At 38.7% G+C, this 26792-nt stretch overlaps 2 protein-coding genes across 8 annotated transcripts in view; one reads left to right on the forward strand and one right to left on the reverse strand.

The window, feature by feature from the left end:
• LOC129749802 (calphotin-like) overlaps positions 1-21741 on the forward strand; it is a 321578-nt gene extending 299837 nt beyond the window's left edge. For 6 of the 7 annotated variants that reach the window (XM_055744893.1, XM_055744890.1, XM_055744896.1 and 3 more), the window contains 3 exons: positions 10140-12035; positions 14377-14601; positions 19220-21741. In XM_055744893.1, the coding sequence (XP_055600868.1) occupies positions 10140-12035; positions 14377-14601; positions 19220-19288 (2190 nt within the window). In that variant the 3' untranslated portion in view covers positions 19289-21741. The remainder of the gene's footprint in view (positions 1-10139; positions 12036-14376; positions 14602-19219) is intronic. The other variant, XM_055744895.1, reaches the window with a different exon arrangement.
• Positions 20679-24068, reverse strand: LOC129749805 (uncharacterized). The gene is made up of 2 exons (XM_055744898.1): positions 23938-24068; positions 20679-22386 (listed from the first exon to the last, which is right to left on the reverse strand). The coding sequence occupies exons 1-2, from the start codon at positions 23983-23985 to the stop codon at positions 21886-21888; spliced, it is 549 nt and encodes a 182-aa protein (XP_055600873.1). The 5' UTR covers positions 23986-24068; the 3' UTR covers positions 20679-21885.
• Positions 24069-26792: the final 2724 nt, after the last annotated feature.

A 26792-nucleotide genomic window follows, 5' to 3' on the forward strand; every position in this document is an offset into this window, starting at 1 on the left:
TTCGAAACAGTTCATCCAGACAAAATGTGATTGCAAGTGGGCCAAACTTATTCAACGTTCTCATAATGATGGTAAAATGTTGGAAAAACCATACAAAACAAACCAAAATCGTGAACCGTAAGCAGTTTTTTTTTGAAAAGTGTTTGTGTGCTTGAACTTCAATTTATACCTACAGCAATTATCAACATTCGGAAATATATTTTTTTAAATGGTTAATGTTATAAAGACATCGTTTGTAATTCAACAGTTTAACTAGTGCAACGTTTAATTTCAAATTAACTAAAAATTGAACAAAAATCGGATCTTTCATACGAGCTTCCAAATGAACATCGTGGTGCTACAAGCTAAAAAAATGAGGACTTTTACAAGTAATCTAGAAAATTTTCGCTGTAGTTTAAATAGTTCACAAACAAAATTTAAAATACGGTGTGGAAGGTTCTATACCAACCTACTAAAGGTTTCCTTAACATGAATTGATGGTATTGTCAAAAATGAAAATATAAATATCAGTAATTAGAATGATTTGGGAAAAGTCCTTAAGTTGGAATTGAAAAATCTGAAAATCACTTCATAATATTTTAAATTACAGTTTATTCAAGTCAAATGTTTTTTTTTTCATGTGATTAAATTTGTTTGTTTATAAACAGTTTTGCCAAAAATATTTTTGATTTTGATTGTTTTTTTTAATTCCATGATTATTTAAGAAGAAGTCAGTGTCCACTAGGGTTGCTTTTTAATACTTTGTCAAAACCTATTTTCCAACCCTTACGCTTGTTAAAATCTTTAATGAAATGATACTGTCAAAATTCAGGCCCAATTGAATATCTCCAAGATTACCCTCAAAAACCCTTCCATTTGTATGGAAATTTATATATATAAAAATGGATTTCTGTCTGTCTGTTTGTCTATCTGACTGTTCCCTATAGACTCGGATACTACTGAACCGATTTACGTGAAACTTGGCAGGTGAGGGTATTGGAGGCCGGGGAAGGTTCCTATTATGGTTTGGGACCCCTCCCCCTAACAGGAAGGAGGGGGAGGGGCCTGCCAAACAAAAGACAATTTTTTGCATAACTCGAGAACCAATCAAGTAAATGGTATCAAATTTGGCATGGGGTGGTATTTGGGAACGGGGAATATTTCAATGAATATTAGGTACCCTTCCCTCCTTTCAGTGGGGTGATAGGAAGGGAGGAGGGAAGCTACCTTACAATTTTTTATATAACTCGAAAACTAATCAAGATATTGGAACCAAATTTGGCATGGGAAGGTATTTGGATACGAAAAATATTTCAATGATTATTTGAGACCCCTCCCTCTTTGCAGTTGAAAGGGGGCGGGCCTCTTTAATATTTTTTTTGCATAACTCAAAAACTAATAAAGCAAATGGAACTAAATTTGGCATGGGAAGGTATTTGGATACGAAAAATATTTATATGATTATTAGAGACCCCTCCCTCTTTCCAGTAGGGAGATATAAAAGGGGGAGGGGCCTTCTTTTTTACATATCTCAAAAAATAATCAGGCAAATGGAACCAAATTGGGCATGGGCGGATAAATGGGAACGTGACATGTTCTAATGATTGTTTGAGATCCCTTCCTTCTTCCAGCGGGGAAAGGCAAAGAGGGAGGGAAGTTTCATACAATTTTTATTGCATAACTCAAGAACTACAACTGCAAATGGAACCAAATTTGGCATGGAACGATATTTGGGTACGAGAAATGCTTCTATGCATATTTGGTATCCCTCACTCCTTCAAAAAGGTGGATGAAAAGGGGGAGAAGAGATCTCCCTTACAATTTTCAGTATAACTGGAGAGCTGATCGAGCAAATGGAACCATATTTGGCATGTGAGGGTATTTGGATACGAGAAATGTATCTATTATAAATTGAAGCCCCACCTTTTTTCAGCGGAAAGATATGAAGGGGGACCATACAATTTTTTGCATAACTCGAGAATCAATAGAGCAAATGAAATGAAATTTGGTATCAAAAAGTATTTACTACGCAAATAAAGCCAAATTTGGCATGGAATGGTATTTCAATACGAGAATTTTTTGTGTGTGGAACAATTCCTTTCTTGAAGTAGGATGATAGAATTGGGAATATAGGAAGGGAAGAGGAAAGCTTACATTTAACTTTTTTTTACAAAATCCGAGAAATTGACAAAACTTAACATGGAAAATCGTTTTGGTGTGATTCTATGATTATTTGACAGGCGTTCTTCTTTCAGTGAGTAGGTACATAGGAGGAGGGAGGTGCGCCCAATACAATTTTGTAAGCAAAATTTCTTAATTTATCCTAACGAAGCCAACAAATGGAAACAAATATTGCATGGAAAGTTACTTGGTTACGAGATATTTTTATACGATTGTTATAGACCCTTACACTTTACTGTCTAGAGGGGAAGAAAGAAAGAGGCTCCATGTAAATTTTATTGTATCAACCAATGGCACTATATTTGATATAAGAGTTTTTTTGGGAAAGAAAAAAATGGGTATAATTATTAAAAATCACGATCTTCATTCATCAGGGGGTGAAGAGAAGTACAAGGGGAGGGGGATCTCTTATCAGTTTTTTAGCATAAATCCAGAACATATCAAGCAAAAACAACCATATTTTATAAGTGAGATTGTTTGCGAACGATTAATTTGGGACCCTAGATCAAGATTCAATTCGAAACTCCGGTTGCAGCTCTCATTTTATAGCGGTTGCTCATGAATTACGTCATAATTTGATTTAAAATAATCTCAACAAAACAATTCAAATTTGAATAATTTCTGAAAATATCATTTGATTTTGAAAGGTGTAGCAAAGCACACCGGGTCAGCTAGTTTCTAATAAAAAAATTGACAAATTTTGATGTATCTACATGACAAAACGGCGAATTGTATAACGCTGGTAAACACCAAAACTTGAAGTTTTAAGTTTAATAACAATGTTTTTGAAATCGATAAAAATGTATTCTTACTATTTACTCACTTTCTGGGAATAAGGAAGGGGATTGGGAGTATTTCCTAAACAATCCTGTATCCTGATTTGTGAGGCCTGCGAGAAAATTAACAAACATATGCTTTTTTCCTATGCAATCGCATTGCAAAATATTTACAAAGAATTTTACTTCCTTAGTAAATCAAAGTTCCATGAAATGGGCTCTTAAAGTTTTCAAAGGCGCCTAGAGTATGCTACACAACTAAATATTTAGATACTTTACATATACACTTCTAAGTCTTATAATCGAATTGGAAAGAAAGCTATTCAGCCTTCCTCTGGAACTTATGATAAAAGTGTCAAGAACTCTTACTTTATTTGCTTTTCTAAATATGTAAAAATTATTTTTTGTCTGTTCCGTACAGACTTGAAAACTACTGTACCGATTTTTTTTTTATATGAGAGCTTATGCGATCGGAGATGGTTTCTCTAATACTTCCATACAAAATTTACACTGAATATGGCACACGCCATACAATTTTAAGTAATTTCTATCAAATGTCTACAAATACAAATCTCTACATCCTGAGATGATTTAGTGGTGTATGGTTGGGCCAATTCTGACATATTTAGACAATTTTTTGTATTGAACCCCTGCAGCCATTCTTGCATTTTTTTTAAAGAGGGGGGTAAAATCCTAATAAAATCTGATAGAACTCAAACAAGTTTTATACTATTTCAGGGCAAGAAGTCGGTAACTTTTTAGTAACTTTGTCACTTTTTTTTAAGCTGGTCACTCACTAGTTACTTTTTTTTAAAAATTTGGTCACTAAAGTCACTAGTTTCAGTATTTTACTTACAAATCACTACATATTACCTCCAAAAACTTGCATTTGCATTTTTGTTTTAATTTCATTTTACAGGTCGGCCTCGATTATTCGTATTTTCAAGCTTTGAAATTTATTTCGAGCTTCTATACTTATGTCCTCAAAAACATGCCTGACATGGCGATTTTGAGTCTTTCTTTTCTGTTTGAATTATGAATCCGTTAAATTTTTTTGTGATGGAAACCACTTTTTGGATCTCTTGTTAAAAAAAATTATGTCAAAAAAGGAAATTGTTTTTTCAATAGTTTGAATTGTTTGAATAGTAACGCTTATTTAAGTGTATAATTGCTAAATGTATTTTTGATGCATTCAAAAAGTTTGATATTTTTTAAAGTTGGTACTGAATAAAGCTTAAAAATGAAAAAAAAATCGATACCATATGTGGACTCGTTAGAGGGTTAATTTCTCAAGTAATGAGGTGCAGAATTTTTTGTTTTGGCTTAAAATGCAATGTAATGTGTGTGTGGTTTGAAATCCCTGAGAAAAAAAGGAAAAAAAGGATCATGTTTGTTTGCAGAGCAAATTTTTTTCATACAATCCTGAAAATTAAGATTTACTCAAGAAAACTTTTCTTTATTTTTTTAATTCGGCGAAAAATTCGATGAATTCCGAGCCAAACCGAAAATTTTAAGACCTCTGGCCCTGAGATATTGAAAAAATGACCTAAAATTGACTCAGTCTACTGCCTGTCTTGAGCCATTTGATAAACTTTTTTTTTTATTGGCCAGGAGCTCAAAAATCCTTATAGAAAACTGTATTTAAAATCACAAATTGATTATTTAGTTTATTGGTTGAAGTTTTTGGAGCCTTTCTTTATTGATGAAATTTTCGGTTTGATGTGGTCACTTATTTTGCCCTAATTGCATTTGAAAGTTACTATTTTCCCCTACTTTTCTACCTCGTGGTCGCTTCTAGCCCTGCTATTTTGATGAAATTAGGCACACATCTACATTTTAAAGTTATAAGATTATTCAAAATATAATAAGGCGTTTTCCGTTTTGTGAATGGATTGAAAAATATCCTTTTTACATTCACAAAGCGTTCACAATGTTTTGATATAACGAGACAATTTTTATATAGAAGACCCTTCCATTGTTATTTGTAAAGGAAACCTCTCATATGGAATCCACATGAAGTACTGGACCAATCGAATCACTTTCAAGTGATTTTTTTTTATTTTGGTTTAAAACAAGTTTTTACATAAAGAGTTTTTTATCATATTGATGCCTTTCCTAGTTTTGAAAAAGGGGCTCTTATTCCGAAACATTTACTTGTGAAAATCGTCCTGTATCACTTCCTCAATTAAATTTCATGGTACATATTTGATTGTACTTGTCCACAAATAAATCAAAATATAACCGGATTTCAAATATTAATTAAAAAAAATTAAAACACTGAATGTTATAAACTTTTTTGTTTTTGTAATTTTAAGATCAAGTTTTTAATGTTCAGACAAACGTATAAAAGTAAGCAAAATAAAAAAAAAACAGCAGGAACCTCTAAGATCGAAATAATCGTGTTCTAATCGATAGGGGAAAGTCGGGTAAGACGAACACTCTTAATATTTCAAAAATTACAATCTTTGGCACAAATCTAATGATGAGAATATGTTCGCCTTACTGTATCAACACTTTGTTATTTGATGTAATTTTCAATCTCCTCAGAAAGTAGTTAACTCGCAAATCCTTCGAAAAATCAACCGTTTATATGGCTTCTTTTTAACTATCTGGAGGAAACCCAACGAATATCGTAAAAAAAGCAGCTAAGACGGGTAAGACGGACACCTCAAGGTCGGGTAAAACGGACACATAAGTTTCTTGAGGTATTCCATTTTTTTTTCATCGGTTTAATCCACCATTCATACCTATGTCTTCAAAAGACCTTGTCAAGAGTAGAGATGTACCGAATAGTGGTATTCGGCGAACGGCCGAATACCGAATATTGATCTTTTCAACTATTCGGCCAAACGAATATTCGGCCGAATATTCGGTCGAATATTCTATGGAGTTTTTAATGAAAAACACTTAAGCGATTATTTCAATGCTTTCTATTTCTTCCATATTAATGACCCTCATATTTTAAGTCGATTCTTTTCAAACAGATGATATTATCGGATGATGTAATACAAGATATTTTTAAGTAGGGGTCTTTCTGATTTTCAAAATGTCGTCTATAACTGAAAAGACATCAGACGACTAATCGCTTCTAGGGCGTTTATCACCAACGTTCCTGTGAAATCTGGGACAAAACATGTCAAAACAGGTGCCAAGTTATTTGAAACTACTCCTTTGATATTGAATCAGATAAAGGTCGAAATTGTAGAAGATATCTCAAAACAGTTGTTGGAAAGAAAGATAATCTTCAACCTTTAGCATGAGGGATGAATCATCATTCCTTAAGCATACCATACTTACAACTCACGTATCCACACGGTCAGGCATTCAGGACGATTAAAAAAAAAAATAAAAAAAGAGCAAAATTTATGTTTATCTTGAAATTTTTGAAAACCCGTTATTTAACACAAAGTTTAAAAAAATTTAAATAGAAATTTTGAGTTTTTTATTTGATTTACCAAATAATCTTAATACATCCTAGCAAAATTCGGGAAGCTTTCAACCCGGCCAGATTTGACTTAACTGGAATCTTTACTGGATTTATGGGCAAGCATGAATATATCCAGAAAATCTGGAATAAACTATAATCAAAGTATAAAGCGATAGTTTTCAGCATTCTCTGATACGTCCTACTGTGAAAAATACGCGGATTAACCTTAGATGTTTTGCTGTAACCATAAGTTTTTAATGATTGTGTAGCTTTTATAACATTACTTTTGAATATTTTATAAATTATCCTAAATCTTTTGAAAAATTTGAAAAAAGTACAAGTTTGTAGTAGATATTCGGCCTATTCGGCCGAATACTTAGCTTAACTATTCGGTGAGCCGAATATTCGGCTTAACGGTTTTTCGGCGGTATTCGGCGCCGAATATTCGGCCGACCGAATATTCGGTACATCTCTAGTCAAGAGCAAAGTTTTTAATTTCATCTCAGGTCATCTTTCTGACAAGTTTGAACAATTCTTGGATGGTGTTGGAGTTTTGGAGTTATGAACTGCAGCCTTTCGAACTGAGGGTTGGATAAGCTTTGGAAAGGCTTTCAAAATCAACGTACTGATTCCTATCATTTCTTCATCTTCAGTGCCGAAAAAATGCATTAGATATCTACATTTCCCAAAGTGCTCAGAAGATCCATATTAGTGCAATATTGAACCTAAAATTCGGATAACTATACATTAAAAACTCATCGATTTACAATGTTTCAAAGGTACATAACGCTCAAATTTGAGCTTAACCGTCTGTTTTGAAATTGTCAAGTTCCAAGGATAACAATGTTACCTGCTTAAAAAAAATGTCCCCGGGCTTCACTTTTTGACTGGAATTTTATATAATTTATTTTCATTGATATTCCCAAAAACGGATTTAATTATAGGAGTTGCATATTACCCTTAAAATTGTTAGATCATTTTCATCCTGATAATTTTTTTTTAAATAAAATTCTTATTGAAATGCACTTTTCGAGTGAAATATTTGTCATAATTCAAACTTCAAGCTTCGAGAAAAACAATATTCAAATGAAATCGTTCTGTGAAGAATGGCCCAAAATTTGCAAAGGACCTTGTGTTAGGCCCTAGGATCAGTGCTAGCTTGCAGCGCGTTCGATTTTCAAATGTCGGCTGATTTTGATCACTCTTAAGCACACTTTCACTTTTCACTTTTCCTAATTATGTTACCAAGATTTTCAACAAGTTGAAGTTGACCCAGTTTACTGATTAATTTACTTTGTGGAAAATTTTGCTGAAAGTTTGTCTGACTTAAACAGATATTATTAAACTTTTTAGGTCTTGTTTTGCATTTTTTTCATCTTCTAAATCCCACTGCCATGTGCTCTTCCCAGCCATTGTTTTGAACCATTGAACCGAATCTTCTCGCCCGACCTACCTATCTGTAGCCGGCTACAATTGTTCTCAGCCGCAAAACTGGAAAACAACAAGCCGTAAAACGATGACCAAATGTTAATTGAAACGCAGTTAGAAATATATTTCCGTTTTTGGTGGTTTAATCAGCGCAGTTTTGCCAATCCATTTCCGCTGCTGCCGGGGTCCGCATTAAAAATTTATGAGTTATTATACCTATACCTATTACTGGCATGGGTGTTGGCGTAAATCTGAAAATGTCAAACCGTCGGAACACGAGTCGAGCCGTAATTGAGTGGGGCAATCCATTTCCCACGTTCCTTTTATGACTTTGGACGAACAGCAACCTTCCATTCCTCCCTCGGTAGTAATGCGTGGGTACACAGTAAACGAAAATTACCGAGTTCGGTAATTTATTTTACAGAAACAGTTTTGTAATTCGAAAATTTTCGGTAATTGAATAAACTGACGTCTATTTTTACGGATCTTCATTAATTCACATCTAGAATTACCGAAGCTCGATAATTTATATGTAAACAAATCATTTTGCAATATATTTTCGGTAAAAAACGCCGAAAACTGTAAAGTAAAACTGAAAATATCGCCTCTTTCAAGACAAACGTCAAAATTCGATGGCAGTATTTCTCATTCCCCTTCTCGCTTTTGCAACCGTGTTCAATCGTGTGCTCGAGATGCCGTCCGACTAATTATTTAGCAAGCAAGGGTCGCCATGTTCGTCGGTTCGCGTGCGTGGAATTGTTTGTGGATTTGTTAATTTTAGCGTCAAATTAATGGTAAGTATGAAATAGTTAATGGTGCCCTATCACCCTCACTAAAATCAGCAAAGCCGTCACACTTGCTGCAATAGGATTCGTCCTGCTGGAGCAAAAGTGCACAGCAGCTGGAATGTCCCAATCACCAAACATCCGCGCTTTTTTTCCTTTAATCAACTTGCATTTCCGTTTCTTCCAGAGCAGAACGATACTACTACCGGAATGGGAATTAATACAGTGGCGGCCGCAACCAGCATTATCATACACATAAATAAAGGCAAACGTTTATTCAGAAACATAACCATATAAGTTTAGTTGTTTTATATAAACTCACAATATCTTTTACCGGAATTTTTGTAATATTATCGAAATACCGGTAACGTTTACCGAAAACTGTAATATTTTCGGTTATGTTAATCAATTTATTGGTCATATCGATGAAAGTTATGTTCTTTTATTAAGAACATTCAAGATTATGAAAATTACAGATGTGTTAAAAATTAGAAGAAATCTAAAGACCTTGAAAATGATCGAGTAGAATTTGATTCAGAAGCATTTTCATCACATGTCATCAACGATCATTCGTCCTCACTGCAAGCTACACTTGCTGGGAAAACCACACTTTATCAACTACTTTGGGGTGGTGGGGTTAACTCTTTCTGACAGCCTTACTTCAAAATAGTTGATCGGGGCTAAACAAATTCATGACGTGTGATGAAAATGCCTCTAAATAAAATTCGCTCATTTTCAAGGTCTTTTGATTTCTTCTAATTTTAACACATCTGTAATTTTCATAATCTTGAACGTTCTTAATAAAAGAACATAACGCCCACCGATAAACCAATAAATTGATTAACATCACCGAAAATTTTACAATTTTCGGTAAATATTACCGGCATTTCGGTAATAATTTCAGAAAATTCGGTAAAAACTACCGGGCTTTCGGTAAAATTTACCGCTTGTTCGGTAAATATTACCGAGCTTTAACCGCTTTTCGGTAAAAAAAACACGGTATTTCGGTAATATTTACAAGTATTTCAATAATAATTACAGGTATTCGGTAAAAATTTTAAGATATTTCGGTAATAACTACTGGGGTTTCGGTAAACTCTACTGGTTGTTCGGTATACATTACTGAGCTTTTATTGCTTTTCGGTTGAACATTACCGGCTTTTCGGTGTTAATTACAGGCATTTCGGTTCAACAATACCGGTTGATCGGTAATATAACGAGCTGTCACGTTGACAACTGTCAATATTTTGACAGATGAACTTAGACATGATCAGCCGAGTTTCGGTATTTTTCACCGAAAAAGGTCCGTAATATTTTACAGCTGTCACTTCTTGGCCATGAAAAATTTACTGAACTGTTTAACGAACTCCACATGTTAGGAATTCGGTAAAAAAATTACCGAACTCGGTAATTTTCGTTTACTGTGTAGGGTTAAAATTTTCCGCAGTAGAATCAGCTGTTGATATACTTTCTCTGCTTTTTTTTTTTGGAATTCTCGACTTGATGCTATAGATGATTTCTGTATTGGGGATTAATTGCCTCTTTTATTTCGTTTATTTTTAGCCGACGGAAGATGCGACCGCTGCTGCGGCAGCTGCTGCTCCAGAGACCACGACGACCACTGAAGCCGAGGTAGCTCCCGCGAAAGCCGTTGAAGAGAAACCCATTGAATCGACCGTAGCCTCTCCTGCCCAAGAAACTGCCCCCGTTACCGCAGAGGTCACCCCGGCGACCGAAACTGCCCCAGCCCCGGTAGCAGAAAATGGCAAACCGGAAGAAGAGAAAGAAGCCGCTGTCGTCGTTGCTCCCGTTGCCGTCCCAGAGCCAGAACCAGTGGTTGAGGAAGCTGCCCCAGCCCCAGCCCCAGTTGTCACCGCCGTCATCGATGTTGAGGTAAAGAAAGCTAGCGAAGAACAACCACAGCCGGTGGAAAAACCCGCCGCCGCTGCTGATCCTATTGCCGTCTCTGTTGAGCAAGACAAACCGGTAACCGTAGTTGAAACATGCGACGCTCAGCCCAAACCGACGGAAGAGACGGCACCGGTGACCGTGGCCGATCCTGAGCCCGCACCAGTAGTCGTCTCTACAGTTGAACCGGCTGAGACCGTCGTCGTCGCCGACAATGGTGATAGCACAACCCTTCCACCACCTCCTCTGCCCTCCATTCCCCCTCCCTCCCAGGTGATGGTATTCGCAGAAGCTTCCATGTCTCAGTCGACTGGTCCCGATGATCATGTCGAGCCCGACTCTCTTAACTCGATTCCGGAAACACAGTCGGCTGCTCTGCCGTCGACTCCAGAACAGGTTGTTGTAGTAGAAGAGCAAAAGGTAGAAGCACATGTTAGTCCACTGGTCGAGGCAGCTGCTCCGGAAGTTGCTCCTATTCCTGAGGAGGTACCTTCGGCGGTTGAAAATGCTGCTGACGAGAACAAACCGACTGCTCCTGTTGAAGAAGTCATCGCTGAGAAGAAGGTTCAAATCGTAGAAGCTTCTCCAGCATCGGTTCCAGAGGTACCTGTTGCTGAAATCAAAGAAACCGCCAACGAAGTTGTGGATCAGATTCTGGAAAAGGCTGTCGATAAGGTTGAAAACGAGACGGCCGCCAAAGTTGAGGAAGTTTTGATTGCTCCAGAAGAACACAAACCAGAAGAGTCGGCACCAGTGATCTGCGAGGAACAGAAGTCCCTTTCCGAAGAATCCAAACCTGAACCAGAAGTGATCTCAGAGTCTCACGAGCAGCCAAAGTCAGAAGAATCAGAACCTGTACCAGTACCAGAACCCCTATCGGAAGCTGATGAAACAAGCAACACAATCGATGATCTTCCCCCGCCGCCACCGCCACCAGCAGCAGATGATGAGCCAGTGCCAGATTCGTTACCATCGCCGTTGCCCACCATTGCTGCCGACATCGCACCAGTCGATGGCACAGCAGCAGCAAATCTGGCAACTGACGATCAGAACCTGTCCGTTGACATATCCTCTCCACTTCCCCAGAATTCACTAGAGTCACTTCCATCACCGCCCACACTGTCCCAAAGTGACGCCATGAGCTTACCACCCCCGCCAGAATCTCCTACGGCGACTACTGCTCCCTTGGCCCCGTTGGAACCAATCGTTGTTCCTACCTCGTGTACCGAATCCTCCGAACTCCAGCTTCCCTCGCCTCCACCTCAACTACCAGAAACCGATGCTGTCACCGAACAGGCAGTGCAGGAATCCCCTAAAGCTGTGGTAGAACAACAATCGGCAGAAGAGACTGTGCAGGCACCGGAAGTGACTGAAGTAGTGATTCCGGAAGTGGCGGCGGTGACGGCGACGACGAACGAAACCCCAGCAGCGGAAGAGGTATCCACTAGCAAGAAAGAAGAACAAGCGGTTGAACACAAAGAACAAGAAGAGGCGCCGGCGCCCGTCGTCGTTCAGCCTGCGACGCCCAACGAGGCAGTTGTCGTCAAAAAGGTGAATAACAATTTCTTAGTCCACAAAAACCACAAAAAACAATTACTCAAAAATCAGAAACTCTTCGTATCCAAACCGAACTCTCTCGGCTGCAGAGAGGTAGTCACCAGTATTTTCGCGTTTTTTACCATGTCTTATGCTCGTCACTATCTCACCACTTTTTCGAGTTGTGTTTTGTTGTTTTCGAAGCTAGTTTTGTTTATAGCTACTATCGATTTTTCTACAAGAACCACAATTCTAAAAAATAGTTTTGTTTCTTTCCTTCTTTTTTGTACCGTTGCGTTTCTCGTGCGTTTGACCCTTAAAACCAACCGCTTCTTCCTCAATTGCCAAAATAATCCGCAAATGTCGCATCGAACTCAACAACAACGCAGGCTCAGGAACACGTCGTTCTGATTTTTGTTTCCTTTCATCTGCTATTCTTTGCTTCCTACTTTTGGCTGTACTCAACATTCTTCAAGGGAATGTGATTGACCGGTGATTGTTGCTCCCGGGGCCTGTTGGTCTTCTTTTGTTATATAGCTGTTTCTCCGCGGGCTGCGTTCAAAACTTGTACAGTTAGCAGGGTACCTGAGCCTGGCTACAGAACCCCTAGAGTAGGATCACGGTTGTCACCCTGAAGCATGTTGCGTACTAGCCAAGATTTTTTTTGTGTTATCGAGTGAATTCTCCTGTTATTGAAAAGTTTCGTTTGTTTTTTTTTAAATTATTTTTAACATATTAGTTTTGTGGTTTGCAGTGTAGTAATTTATTGATTAGTTTTAAATAATTTTAAGTCGTTTGCGTTTGTTTGTTTGACTCATACATCATGTTAGTATTAAGGCTCATCCAAATGATTGCATTTGTTAATCGGAACAAGCGTTTTGCAATCGAAAAAGGCTGCAGTGGTGTGCTTTCGTCATTAAGCTACATTAAAAATTCAAAACAGATGGTAACCACATCAACTTGATAAAGAAGTTGGAACAAAGTTATCTAAAAGAAACTGTTCAGTTTGTTATCACCTTAAATAGTCAAGGAAATCAGTTTTTCAGGATTACACTTTTAAAACCTATTAAAATAAATGAAATCATCTCAAATTTTTGATTTTACAAAACAGATGAGACTGCAAAACCAACTCCAATCGATCAATCTTCGAGGAGTAAGCGAAAAGCTTAGTCCTTTGCAAGAATTGTCGTATTGCTAGAATCTTCGGTGCACCACTGCAAACATGAGCATGTTGTTAGTTTTTCCCTAGAAGATTAGTACTTTATTCAAATTTGTATCTCTCATTTTCCCACAAAAACAGAGTCATCCTTTTCATTAGTTATTAAGTTTGAGTAGGAGCTTGAAATAAGCATCTTTGTGCATCCTACATGTTCGAAACCAAACGAGACCTGATTGTTGTGCTTAAGCAAAGATGATAAAGCGAACGCGTTAATTCACTCCAAAGAAGAAGTCATTGTGTTTTTTTAACACTTATCCGTTAAGAAATTCTGCGAATGTGGCAAATACCCTTAAACGTCCTACACCCCTCTAAAAATTAAAAATGTTGCTGAAAGCATCGCTTACTTAAGTGTAACTAATCTAGTACTACAATCGGGAAAAGTTTATTCCTGAAAGTGCTTACTAAGCAACTTAACAAACGCATTCGTGTTGATCCTTAATACTCGTAAAATCCGCTTTTTCCGTTAAAACAACGTCTAGATCAAAAGAAACAATCTAATCAATACTTTCAACAAACTGCTTCATCTGCCCCATGGACATGTGTGCTGCTAAACTGGTGACGGTAGAAAAAAAAACTGGTTATGGAAATTCGACTAATGTACTAAACCGATCCTCATTTTAACAAAATTGGGTTTGCAATGTAGTGTGTTGTGGATCATCTTAGTGCTCTGTAGCCAACGTAAGCCCTAGAGCTAAAATAATACCATCCCCCCATGTGCGGTTTGTTCTCACACATCCCTCCCACCTGCAAATAAACGAACTCATACCAAATTTTGTCTTATACATAGCTCATCCTTCTCCCCAACCATAAAATGTTATGAATATATTCTAAAAAAATACAAATATCTACAAACAATTGTATATAAATGCACCGACACCTCACGATGTTCTTTTTTGGTATTTTTTTTTCTCGTTCTCTATTCTTGACCCACACCTACACCTTCTTCTGCAAAATCTCTTCTATCCTGTGTTTCCGGCGCACCGATTCCGATCCGATACGATCCGAATTCGCGATGAACCAACACGCAATATGACCTGACCAATCGTTGATCGTTCGATCGATCTCTACATCATTTTGCACCACCCGTCTCTATCGAACCACCACGCCCCGGATTACCGAATGACAACTGACGACTAGCAGCAGCAGAATGGAACGACCGAGGCTGCCGCCGTAGTAGAGGAGGAGCACCACAATGGAACCTCCAACGGTACCACCGAGAACGGCAACGGACCGGCGATCGCCAGCGAGAACGGCAACGGTGTGCATCACGATGAAGAGCTGGACCAGCATGCCGCGCCGGAACCGGCAGAACTGAAGGCCGAGAACGGTCTGAATGGTGATTCCGTCGAGCACAAAAAGGAGGTGAGTCTAACTTGTTTTTGTTTTAAAGGAAGTCAAAACATCCGAAGTTTGATAGGCATTTTTAAATACTAAAAAAAATTACGCCGTTTTTTGAACGATACCTCTAAGCTTGATAACTCAGCTAGGAAAATGTATCTTACTAATAAGTTGTTGACCCAGATGATAACTTCCTTTTTCAAATTGTATTCCACGTGGCGTCCCACGGCCATCACAACGCACAAGCTATATAGCAAAAATAAGAGCAAAATTTTCGAACACGTACAGCAAACTCATGCCAAGTTATGCTTATTCTGAGATCCTTCCTAACTATAACTTGTTTTCCAAAAATGTTGGGGGCATATTGATGCCTAATTTTGCTATCATAGAAAACTTACTGATGTCTTGATTCATAGTGCTCTTAAAAGCTTCGAAGAACGTGGTTTTCTATAACCAAAAGCAAAATTGGGCATTTGCTGTGTAGCACCCTATATCTACCTAAATGAAAGCAAATTTGGCTCTCAGGGCTTCCGTTATGGCAAAAATTTGTCATTATTTTGCCATAAAAGTCTGCTCGAATTTTCTTTGTAGCTTCATCCGTGTGATCAGACGCACTCTCGGACAGGCGTCACCCTGAGGGCACGCATTGTCATCCAGACAGGGTTTCCCGAAACGTGCCTACCTATTCGATACACTGCGAAGGTTTGATCTCAGTTTCATCCAGAGCGATCTGCACTCATTCCTCTCCGTGTTTACCCTTGCACTCTGCATGCGTCGCCGAGCCCTAAAGCGGGCCACAGACTACACAACATTTGTACAAATGCGATGATATTCGATGAAATTTTGTCGCTGTGAACACGATTTGCATCGTGTATGGCATGATCGCCCAAACGGTTGGAGTAAAATCGGTCGGGATTGTTATATTTTGTACAAACCATCCTCCCAGCCGAGGTGGAGATGGTTTTTTTGTTGCTCTTGCGGTTTTCGCCAGCAATCGTTCGTGTTCGCATGTAATATTTTTGTATCGTGTGTGGGCGAGCATAGGAAATCGTCGTGTAATCATCGAATTTGTACAGGCCATTTGTGTAGTCTATGGCCCGTTTTTTTTCAGTTGGTAACCACAGGTGGTAAATCCCGGTTTACGGATTGTATTCCAAGGCACGTCGAGCCACCGCGTCCCCCCAGTTTTCTATTCTGGGTCCATGGGAAGACTCATGATATGCTCCGTGTATACCCCGTACTGCCTAAACTCCACCTGGGGCCGCAGACCTGAGTCCCACCTCGAACTGTTTAGCACACTATGCTTCAATAGTGGGAGGTCTATTCGCGCTAATGCGCTCCAAAGCAATACTCATTAGCGAGACCACTTTCAGCAAAACTTCTCATCCTTACGACTCGACGCCTGAACTCTCCTCTAACAACTTGAAAACCGACATCTCCTCGCAATGACTCGAGATTCCCACACAAACCTCTGCTCTTCGCGACTTGAGGCCTGATCTCTCCTCTCACGACTCGAGATCCCTCCTCGCATCGACTCAAGGTTTACCTCTCCTCTGCACGATTCAAGGCTCGATCTCTCCTCTAACGACTTAAAATCTCACCTATCCTCTTAATGACTCGAGGTGACACTTGTACCCCTCCTCTTGTTAATAAGGGGTCTGATCCCTCCTCTTACGACTCGAGACACGACCCTTTATCATAAAGACTCGGGGTTGACCACGCAAAACGCTCCACCTGGCCCGACCTCTTATCTCCAGGGTTCGAGGTTTGCCACCTTGCCCGTCGTGTGCTTGATCGAGAGCTGCTTATCCTAGACTCGAGCGTGTCACGGCACACGCGCGGGACTTAACGCAACGACTCAGATGATTCCCGACGAAGACGTCATCCTACTCCGATTCGAATGGCTCACCCGGCGTCGAGAGCCACTCTACCCGTGGGTATTCCCCGAACGTGGAATAACCCTTTCCCAACGATTTCCACTGCAAAGAAGGTATAGTCTTATCCCCGCAGCTTCTGTCGTTGAGAACCGCCCTACTCGGATACTCCCCGAAGATGGAGCATCCTACGCACGAACGCGGCGCAGCCACGGCATCCGCTACGCAGAAGATGTTGCCTTATCTTTGTAGCTTCATGGGGTCAGTCTACTCCGACCGTTGCTCGGTCTTCTTTATCCCCCTTGGCTGGCAACCCTTGGATTTATCGCCCACGGATTTTCCTGCCTGTTGTGTGCCAGATAGAGAGCAGCTTGTCCTGGACTCGCGCCTGTCACGGTACACGTACGGGACTTGGAACGCTACGACTCGGATGTTTCCCGACGGCTCCCCGTCGATGGAGTCATCCTACACCGTTCGCGGATCGCCGTTGGTTCCAGCTACTCTGCAGGGCAGTCATGATCCGGGTGAACCCATCGCTGACCGCATGCCAAGTGGTGGAATCCGCACACATCCTCTGTACAACGTTGTCTGCTGTCGTATCGGGCCCACAGGTGGCAAATATGGAAGTACGTACCGCGGTAAGTACCTCGGACAGATAAACACCACATGCTCGGGTGTTTCCTCAACATCCCCATAATCTGGGCAATATGGCGATGCCACATGTCCAAACCGGTAGTGGTACTTCATGATGCATCCATGACCAGTCACAAATTGCGTCATATAGAAGTCCACTTCACCGTGACGTTCACGTTCTTCCGATCCAGCTCCCGATGTGCGGAATCAGACGATGCATACACCTTCATCTCGTTGAGCTGTCCCACAGATGCTGCCAGTTGGACATCGAGTCCTCATTGGTGAGATCTCGTACGTTGGGCGTGTCTTTGTTGTCATAGCAGTAGACATCCTCCTCTAGCAAAACCGAGATGGGCGTGACATCCGCCACTACACAGGCGGCTGCGGACGACATGGTCCAGTATCCGCTGATAACCGCAGTCGCTGCAGGTTACAGTTTCTTCCCAGGGCCTGCCTCCAGCCCGCTGCTCCGTACCGCAAGATTGATGTGGTCACACTTGCCAGGATCCTCCTTTTACTACTTCGGATTGCCGAGTAGTTCGACATCATCCGTGTGAGTGCGGCCGTGGCCATTGTAGTCGACATGACTCGTAAAGTTGAACCTGTCATCTATCATCACCCCTAGGTACTTGATTGCGCGTTTGGACACGAAATTGCATGGTCCAACGGCAATGGTACCTGTTTGGTATGAGATCAGGTTGGTGATTAGCACCATCTCGGTTTTATGATGGGCTAGACGCAGGCACTTGGAGTGCATTCAGCTTTCCACTGCCTGGATAGCTAGCGTGGCCAGTAGCTCAACCTCCGCTGTTGAGGAGCCTCTCGCCAAGAGGACTACATTATCCGCAAATTTTACGAGTTTAGCTCCTGATGGGAGGCTCGTTCGTAGTAGTTCTTCGTAAGTGATGTTCCACAGAACCGGGCCAAGTATTGACCCATGTGGAACACCCGCCGAGACCTCTTGTGTTCGCAAACTCTCGCCGGTCATATTCTGCAGTTGGCAATTGTGGAAGTAACTTTCCACAAGCCTATACATATATTCCGGGATCCTCATTTGGATGAGCGACGACGCAATCGCTGTCCAACTGACACTGTTGGAAGGCGTTCTTCACATCCAGAGTGACCACCGCGCAAAAGCGGAGCCATGTCCTCTTGGTTAACCTGATTCTGTCTGCTGCCTCGATGACCGAGCGGATGGCATCTACAGTACTGCGTCCTCTACGGAAACCAAACTGTTTTCCCAGAGTCCGTCCTCGCTTTCAGTGTATCTCTGAAGTCGGTTCTGAAACACCTTCTCCAGGACCTTACCCGCTCTATGCATTGGCCGATACGACGGTGGATCTCCTGGACGCTTACCCGGTTTTGGCAGAAGGACGAGTTTCTGCCGTTCCCACGTGTCAGAGAACATCGAAATGCCGTCCGGTCCGAGGGCCTTCCTCGGTTGGAGAGACTTGGCGATCTCGCGAAGTTCTTCCACCGTTATCCGCTCTTCGGCGTTGGTGTCCCAGTCATACGGGACTGATGGCCAGCGGGTAACATCGTGCTGTGGGAACAGCTCATTGCTGATGACTCTCAGTTTTTCAGGGCACGTTTAAGGTGGTGCACCCCCACTTTTAGTTCTGCCCATGACTATCCGATAGGCATCACTCCATGGTCAGTCGTTGGCGTCACGGCATAACTGCTTGAAACGTGCCCTCTTGCTTGCGTTGATGGCGGCTCCGTTCGCTCTTCTTGGGTCCTTGCGTTCTGCATCCTGCGCCTTGCCCTATGGCAGTCGGCACGCAGACCCGCAATTTCCTCCGTCCACCAGTAGACGGGTGGCCTAGTGCTTTTATGCTTGGCCCTTCTCGTCATCGCAACATCGCAAGCGCGAGCTAGAACCCTCGTCAGTTCTTCCGCGGACAGGTTGTCCAGGTTCCTCTCCCAGTGCAACGCTTCGACAAAGACGTTCTGGTCGAACCGCGTTGTCTTCCAGAGGCTGACATCTATGGTTGAAGTTACAAGCCTTCAAACTAGCAATAGTGTCAAAATGACACTCTAATGCGGATGAGGGTTAATAGCACGAACTAAATTATATAGGTACTAAAAAATATGCTCAAACTTGATTCTAACGCATTCTCTTTGTTTAATTCCAGGATAAAATCCCCGAAAAAGCAGCTCAGCTCCAGCAACCTCCCCCAGCAGCGGAAGTAACGGCCGAGTAAATCTATTGATTATTAATTATTATTAATTAATTAATTAATTATAATCTTAATATTAACGCAAACACACACACACTGAGCGAGCGAAGCAAAAAAAACGAATTATTGAAAAAAAAAACATTGGTAGCGAAACAGTGAAAGAAAATGTGAAGGACGTCTTTCTGTTTTTGTGTCAGGCAAATACCTATAATAGTAAATCATCAGCAGTAGCAAATGGCAGTGAATGGAAACGCCAACAACAAGAGCGCAGCAACAACTACAATCCAACAATTAGATCCAGCTAAAAGGAAACAAAATAATTGAGAGATTTTCATTCATCAGTTGGCATATTATTGGAAATAGAATCAACCAACAGAGGAACACGAATAAGTCCCACTCATATGGAATTGAATGAACTCCTCCACCATCTACAACTCGCCAGATTTACACAACAGCAGCAAATACGCGAAAGCATTTCTAGGATTTTTTTCGTTCGATTAAATCAATCAAGCAAGCAAGATTCATACCAGCGATCCGAGAGAATCGAATTTAACACATTTTATAATCTATTTTATTGCGGAAATAGAAACTGAAAATAATAACATCATAAAAAAAAATAATTTTATACGAAACGCAGATATTGAAAGAAGAGTGCTAGCACGTAACTAGGAGATACCTTTCTAACCGGAAATGTCCAATTTGTAAACGTCCAAGCACAGGGATATGGAAAACAATGCATGTTGCAGCTTAAGAAAGGTTTTATCTGACTTGTTGAAAACGCTATTCTTGTATATATTTTTTCTTGTTTTACGATTTGCTAGTTTCATAATTTTTGGGGCAGCAAAACAATAGAAATACACGAGAAAAAATACGTTTCGTCTTCAAATTGAGTGCGCGAGTTCAGTAGAATAGTGTGTAGGAGTTTTTTTTTGTAAAGGTTATTGAACGCTGAAAAAAATTGTATCACTTGCTGCAAGCGCTAAGTTTAAATATAATTATTATTGATTGTCCATATTTGCAAATGTCCATTTTTACCGATTCGCTAGTGAGGAAATGCTGAGAGCAAACAAAAAGAAAGGAAGAAGAAAAAATCGTTTCCAGTAGAGAGAATATGAATAAAGGGGATATTATAAACTACAACATAAGATTTTTTGGGGGAAGAGTGGGAAAGGCTAGACGATCTCTCTCTATATATTGCATGTTAGGCAAATAAACAAAGTTTGAAGCAAACTTGTTTTATACACACAAACAGACACAAACAAACCCAAATCTTCTGGCCGTTCCCGCCCTTCGCTGTTTACGTAGGTCGCATCTTTACAATTGTAAAAGAAACACTATTTATAGTTTAATTGATAATTGAGATAAATTATCCTAATAAAGCTAAAGCAAACTTTTTTCGAAGAAAAAATGTAAACATAAGTGTAAGGCTCTTTTCTTTTAATATCTTTGTTGTAAATTCTATTTCAAAGAAAAGAAAATAAAAGGATTGAAAAGAGGGGAAGATTTAAGCATTAAACTTTTGCTGGTAGCGAAAACAAAAATTTCATTATTATAGCCGTATCGAATTCTCAACAGCAGCAAAAAATGCAACATCATATGTAATTCAAAATTTCATAGTACATGTCGTTAAACAACAAATACATCAAACTGGAAAGTCACAACACATACTGTAGTTTATGAAAAAAATATCGATAGTAACAATTACATGAACTAAATTTCAAACCATAAACTAAAATCCCGACGCGGAGATCATCTCATAATGTCACTAACTAGGGAAATACATCCATTGGATCGTCGAATGAAACAAAATCGAAAATATTGAATAAATATGAGGGGCCCTCGTTTCTGACGAGCTATGTTTTTACAACGTAGTTAACAGAATGAATCACGAGGGCTTTCTTTTTTTTAGAAAACAATACACATTTTCTACGAGTATTGTATTTTAAGCAAAATCAAGAGCACAAGCAACTTAGAACAGAATTTGCAAAAACACATCAAGACTGCCGTCGCTCACAGCGAGTTTCACAATCTTTTATCGAAATCAATCGAAGACGAAAAAAATACAACAAGCTGAACGAGAGCGCGCAAAAACAAAAGAACCACCGCCAGTCTGCATCGAAAAATTTTACACCTTTTAAATGATCTTTCAAGCCTACACGATTTCGAAATGCGTTTTGCTAAATCGAAAAAGTGTTCGAAATCAAATGGATACCTCCGTGTTTCGGGATCAACCGCATAAGTTCCGAAAGGACAAAAAACTGAAAGAACAGAAAACGCAATTGCATACCACCACAAACAGGATTAACATCCGAAACAAAAAAAAAACAGGTCGGATTCTCCGTTCTGGATATTATTGAAAAACTTGATAACAACTTCTACAGAAACATAAACAACTAAAACGAGAAGAACAAAACAAGAATAATGTAATTGTCGATATGTCAATTTTTAAATAAAGGGAAATTACAAACGAACTATAACCGGTGTTTACCATTGTTTTATTTCTGGGTTCATTTTTTCATTTGTCCCTAAAAATCCTTGAAAGCACAAGTAGAGAATGTAGATCAGAATATTTTTCTCCCAATTCACATTGGCAAATTAAATGGCTCTTCACTTATCAACAGTCAACACCCGGTGCTGCACCCTTCCAGAACCCGTATCATATCGTCTATCTTGGCTCGGGTCATTTCGAATCGTACCGTTCGCAGCCGCATGTCCTTCCCGGTCCGGCAGTTCAGAGCCATCGTTGCGATCTGCTCCCGAACCGACGCCAAGCTGCTGCTGCCCATGATCCACTTTACGTCCCAATCGAAGGATTCCATCAGCAGCCCGTCGCGAGCGTTCACTTCGTTGATCAGATGTAGGTCGATTTCCGGCCGCCGTCGGTCCAATCCCTCCAGCAGTTGGGTCTGCATCTGGGGACTCAAATTGCCAAAATGGGACCGCAGTTCCGCCTGGCTGATCTCGTTGAGGCAGTACTGGCGGAACAAGTTTTCCACCAGCTTCAGGGTAAAGCCGATGTCATCGTTGCCAGTACCGGAAACGGTTAGCAGCGATGCCAGCTTCGTTTTGGTCGTTTCTTGTTTGGGTACTTCTAATAGGTAGTCGATCAGCAGATTGATGAGCTAGGATGGATAGGAAATGCATCATCGGGATTGAAGTTTCGTGATCATTTCGATTATAAACCCAAACAACAATTTAAACTTGAATAATTGTTTGTATTAATTATTTTAAAGAGACTGTAAATTCACAATTCATTCGCCTCTTTCAGATAAAAAGATTAAACTTGGATTGTTTTTAAGCACATTATACATGGCCTCTCATAAAAGATTGATAACCCTTCAAGATAGTTAACTTTTTATAAAATTTAACTTATTGTAAGAGTTGTCTGGAGTACAATTATAAAGCGATTACAAAACTGTTTTATAAAACCAGAATGAAAAAAGACTCTCGTTTGTTTCTACAGAATAAAATTGGTCGTTGAAAAACCTTCAGAAAATCTTTATAAAGAAAACTATGAATACACTTGTTCGCCTACTTAAAATTATAATTGGTTTTAAAAGCCTTTCAATAACGCTTATAAAAAAAAGGTTTGAAGACACTCGTCATGTTTTCAAAATAATACATCACTCTAGAAAAAAAATGGCAAGCCGTTCAGAAAGTATACTCATTCATGAATTTATTTCTTTTAATATATTTCTGAAAATCGGATAATTTTAAACCGCTGTACGGTTAGTACGATTATGACGTAAGATAACTCTAGTCGCCACTAGGTGTCGCTACGAGCTACTTGCATGCAAGACAGTTTCCTTGTTAACTGCATTTTTGACAAATCGTATTAGGCTTCCGCTTCCCTAAAACCATTAAATTTTGAAATTCATCTTTCGGAGTCGGCGACATAGATACAAATTTTAATTCACTTATGGTTTATGTGATGCAATTTCGATATAGCTTAGAGTAGTTATTATCAAACTCTGAACCACTGAACCTAATTTTGCAAATCTACTATCTATGAGTTACTGATTGTGATGTGTTTAATTTAACAAATATAGTTGCATTATACAATTATTTACATTTGAGCTATGCACACGAAATTAGTTTGAAGTCTGGTAAATTCGCAGCAATTTTAGAAGAATGAACGTTATTGAAAAACACATCCCACGCGACTCAAAAACATCGATTAATATCAGTTTTAAACCCGGATCTTCCGAAACCTTACTTCTATCATCAAACAGAATGGTAAATATGATGGAATTCGTAATTAAGTACTTGCCACCAGCGCCAATAACTTAAGCAAAAAGGACTCATTTGCGAATAATTTCTGCTCGAGGGTAAAGAATATTCGCATATGAGTCACATGGGCATTTTATTGAAACTTCTCCAAAAAAAAACTAGGTAGTATATGCGCAAACGTGAACAAAAGTATTCTTCAAATTCTTTCTAAAATATTGAAAGGTTTTACGATTGTTTCCGTTACAAGCTTTTTTCTCGGTTAGCAGTTTTTACACATGGGGCTCATATGCGAATAGAAGCAGTATATAGCTCATTCAAAATAGTATACGTTAAATCCACATAGGTATGATAGATTTGTTGAAAAATGTTAAAAGAATAATTGACGATGGCTATTTCGACCGATCTTACGGGTTTTTCTTAAGGAGGAAAAGAATTGCACTTACCACGCATATGTTTTGATCGCTGCTAACATTTATTAACAAATCATGCATTGTATAACTTAACTAGAGTAATTTAAAGTTAGACTAATATTTCTGAATGCTGTGTTTTGATTTTGAACTAGACGTAAAAAATAACAAAAAACATTGTTGACACTTGCACGCAAGTGAATGGTTATGTTTAAAAATGGCCTCCGCCTGGAAAATGGCAAAAATCGAATTACAGAGATTGCTTAAATGAGGATTTTTTAATTTAATTCATCGAATACTGACTAATAGCATAGACAGCATGTAACAGGTGTTTACCTCCCACGATGGTTTACAGAATTAGAAAAACTATTCTAAAATCTAAAATCCTCTACTTTATTACAATAAAATTGATTTAAAAATAATCCTCTATCCCGAATAGCCAAGACCGCGGTAATAATATAGCAAAACAATGATTTTCAATTGAACAATAAACTTTATGGTAAAATCTAGATATTTTATCAACCTGTGTAAATCAACATTGGTAAATATTTGCTTATTTTACACTTTTTTAATTTTTCATTACATTACATTACATTACAATATTTCATTACAATTATTATGCTGGTATGAAATATTCTTTAAGAAACCAATTTCAGCCTCAACTAATTTTTGTTCCATGTTCTTTTCAATGCTCAACATCACACTAAAAAAGGTTTTGAAAAAATCCCCAAGGCTACAAAGTTTATATTTTCCCGAACTGCAATGAATTGAAAACTTAATTTTAGCCAAAAGTACATTTGTGTGCCCTGTATCTAAATATGCAATTTTTCTATCAGCTAGCTGATAAACTAACTTTTGGAAAAAGGTTTCAAATTATTTATGAAACTGTGCACCTTTTTGACGAAACTTTCATACCAAAACATAAAAACTTAAACTAAAAATTTAAAATCAATCATCAATTCTCCTCAAGAATTCAAGTAATTTTGAGTTCTGCAAAACAAGTTCTAGAAGTTTTCTATTTGTTAACTTTTCCTCATTCAACAAATTTTTAAACAAGTTTGAAACCAAATAGATTTTTAATAATTTTAGCCATAAATTTAATGGTTTGGCAGGTTTCAACAAATTTGTTAAATGAAATCAAGATTTTTTTAAACTTTCTGCAGTAATGTCAAATATACTTGTACCAAATCATATTTTCTAAATTTAAAAAAACTGTTGAATTTTACTTTTTTAGATTATGCATCATAACCATCACAATAAATGAATGAAGTGTAGTAAACAGAGTCAAAATATTTTTTTTCTTAAATGTTAGTTTGATAGTTAATCAGATATCAATGGTTTATTTCACTTAAAACAGATAAATTTTAAATCTCCATGTCACCAAAACTAAGTGTGATAGTTCAAATAAGACAAAATATTCGAGTTCAGAACGCTTAAATCTACCAAATTAATCATTAAAACAAATGCCCCAAAAACTTTCTCCTTGAGTTATAATTAAATTCTATAAATTAGAAAAAAAAAATCCTTCTTAAATGGTAAAAACTTGTCTTTTAAATGTTTTATTTTAATTTTTAAAATGAGTTTATAAAATTTTATAGTTAAGTTTTTTTTTCAATTTTTAAATAAATTTTCCGAATTTTAAAGACGAACTATTTACATTTTTGTGAATATTTTTGATAAGTTTTTCTATTTATTTTAATTCTAAATGTTTGGTGTTCTAAAAACATGAACCTTCAGTTTTTTTCCTCATAAAAAATTCAGATTAGAAATAGCGTTTTTTATTTTTCAAATTAACACGATTGCGGAAGTTTTCAATCAACCTTTCAGTTGAAATTGAAGAAAAGAAATGTAAATAAAGATAAATAATAAATAACAATAATTATTAATCTTCTAACAATTAAGCATGGTTAATTTTTTACCTGTTCTGACAGTCGACCAGAATGACCAAAGCTGTTAAACGGTCGTTAAATAAAATAAACAAACAAACAAACCTGTTCTGACATTTATTTTACAACTAGCTGAACCGGTGTGCGGTGGTCTAACCTTTATTTTTTTTATCTAAAATTAAGTCTCTGTATTTATTTATTTAAATGTTCCCAAATTCTGACGCAATAAATGTTTTACTTGTATGAAATTCCTCTTCCAAGGCAAATTTTAATCCATTTGTTCGATCACCAAGTCAGTAGAAATAAAATTATGAGAGTGCCCCGGTTTAATCATGATGCTTCTAGATATGGTGGTCTCACATGTCAAATCGCAGTTCAGCCATATTGAAAAAAGTTTTGACAGCTGGCTGTAATGTTGACGAAAAAGGGAGAAGGATCAATGTACTATGTGGTCAGGAGCAGCAGCACGAAACAGGCTCCGTTTGTTTGGAGCTGCAGTACAAGAAAGCTATCGTCGACCGGCTGCGGGGTGTTTGCGGCAGCAGAGCACCTCCCAATCTGGCACACCATCTGCTTGGCTTTGACCTGAGCAAAGAACTGCTACTCACCAATTTGCAGCAACCGGGGGTGCTTCCCGACCAATTGCAGCTTATTTTGCCACTGAAGGAAGGTAGGTATTTTTAATTTATTTTTGTGATTTGTTGTTTTTAAGAATTTTTTTTTTTTGTAGGCCAACTCAGCCCAACTCCCCAGCCCAAGAGCTACTGATCGAGCACGGCTGACCCAAAATGAGCGCACCAAAAATGAAATCCGAAAGGGTTTTATCGAGTTTTTGGAAGGCGAAGCAGTAACATTCTCGGAAGAACTACTGAAGCAGCACCGCGAAACAGGCTCCGTTTGTTTGGAGCTGCAGTACAAGAAAGCCATCATCGACCGGCTGCAAGAGTGTTTGCCGCAAAGCACCCCCCAATCTAGCACACTATTTTTTTGGGTTTGACCTGAGCA

This window comes from Uranotaenia lowii, chromosome 2 (genome assembly GCF_029784155.1).
Source record: "Uranotaenia lowii strain MFRU-FL chromosome 2, ASM2978415v1, whole genome shotgun sequence".
NCBI classification, from domain to species: domain Eukaryota; kingdom Metazoa; phylum Arthropoda; class Insecta; order Diptera; family Culicidae; genus Uranotaenia; species Uranotaenia lowii.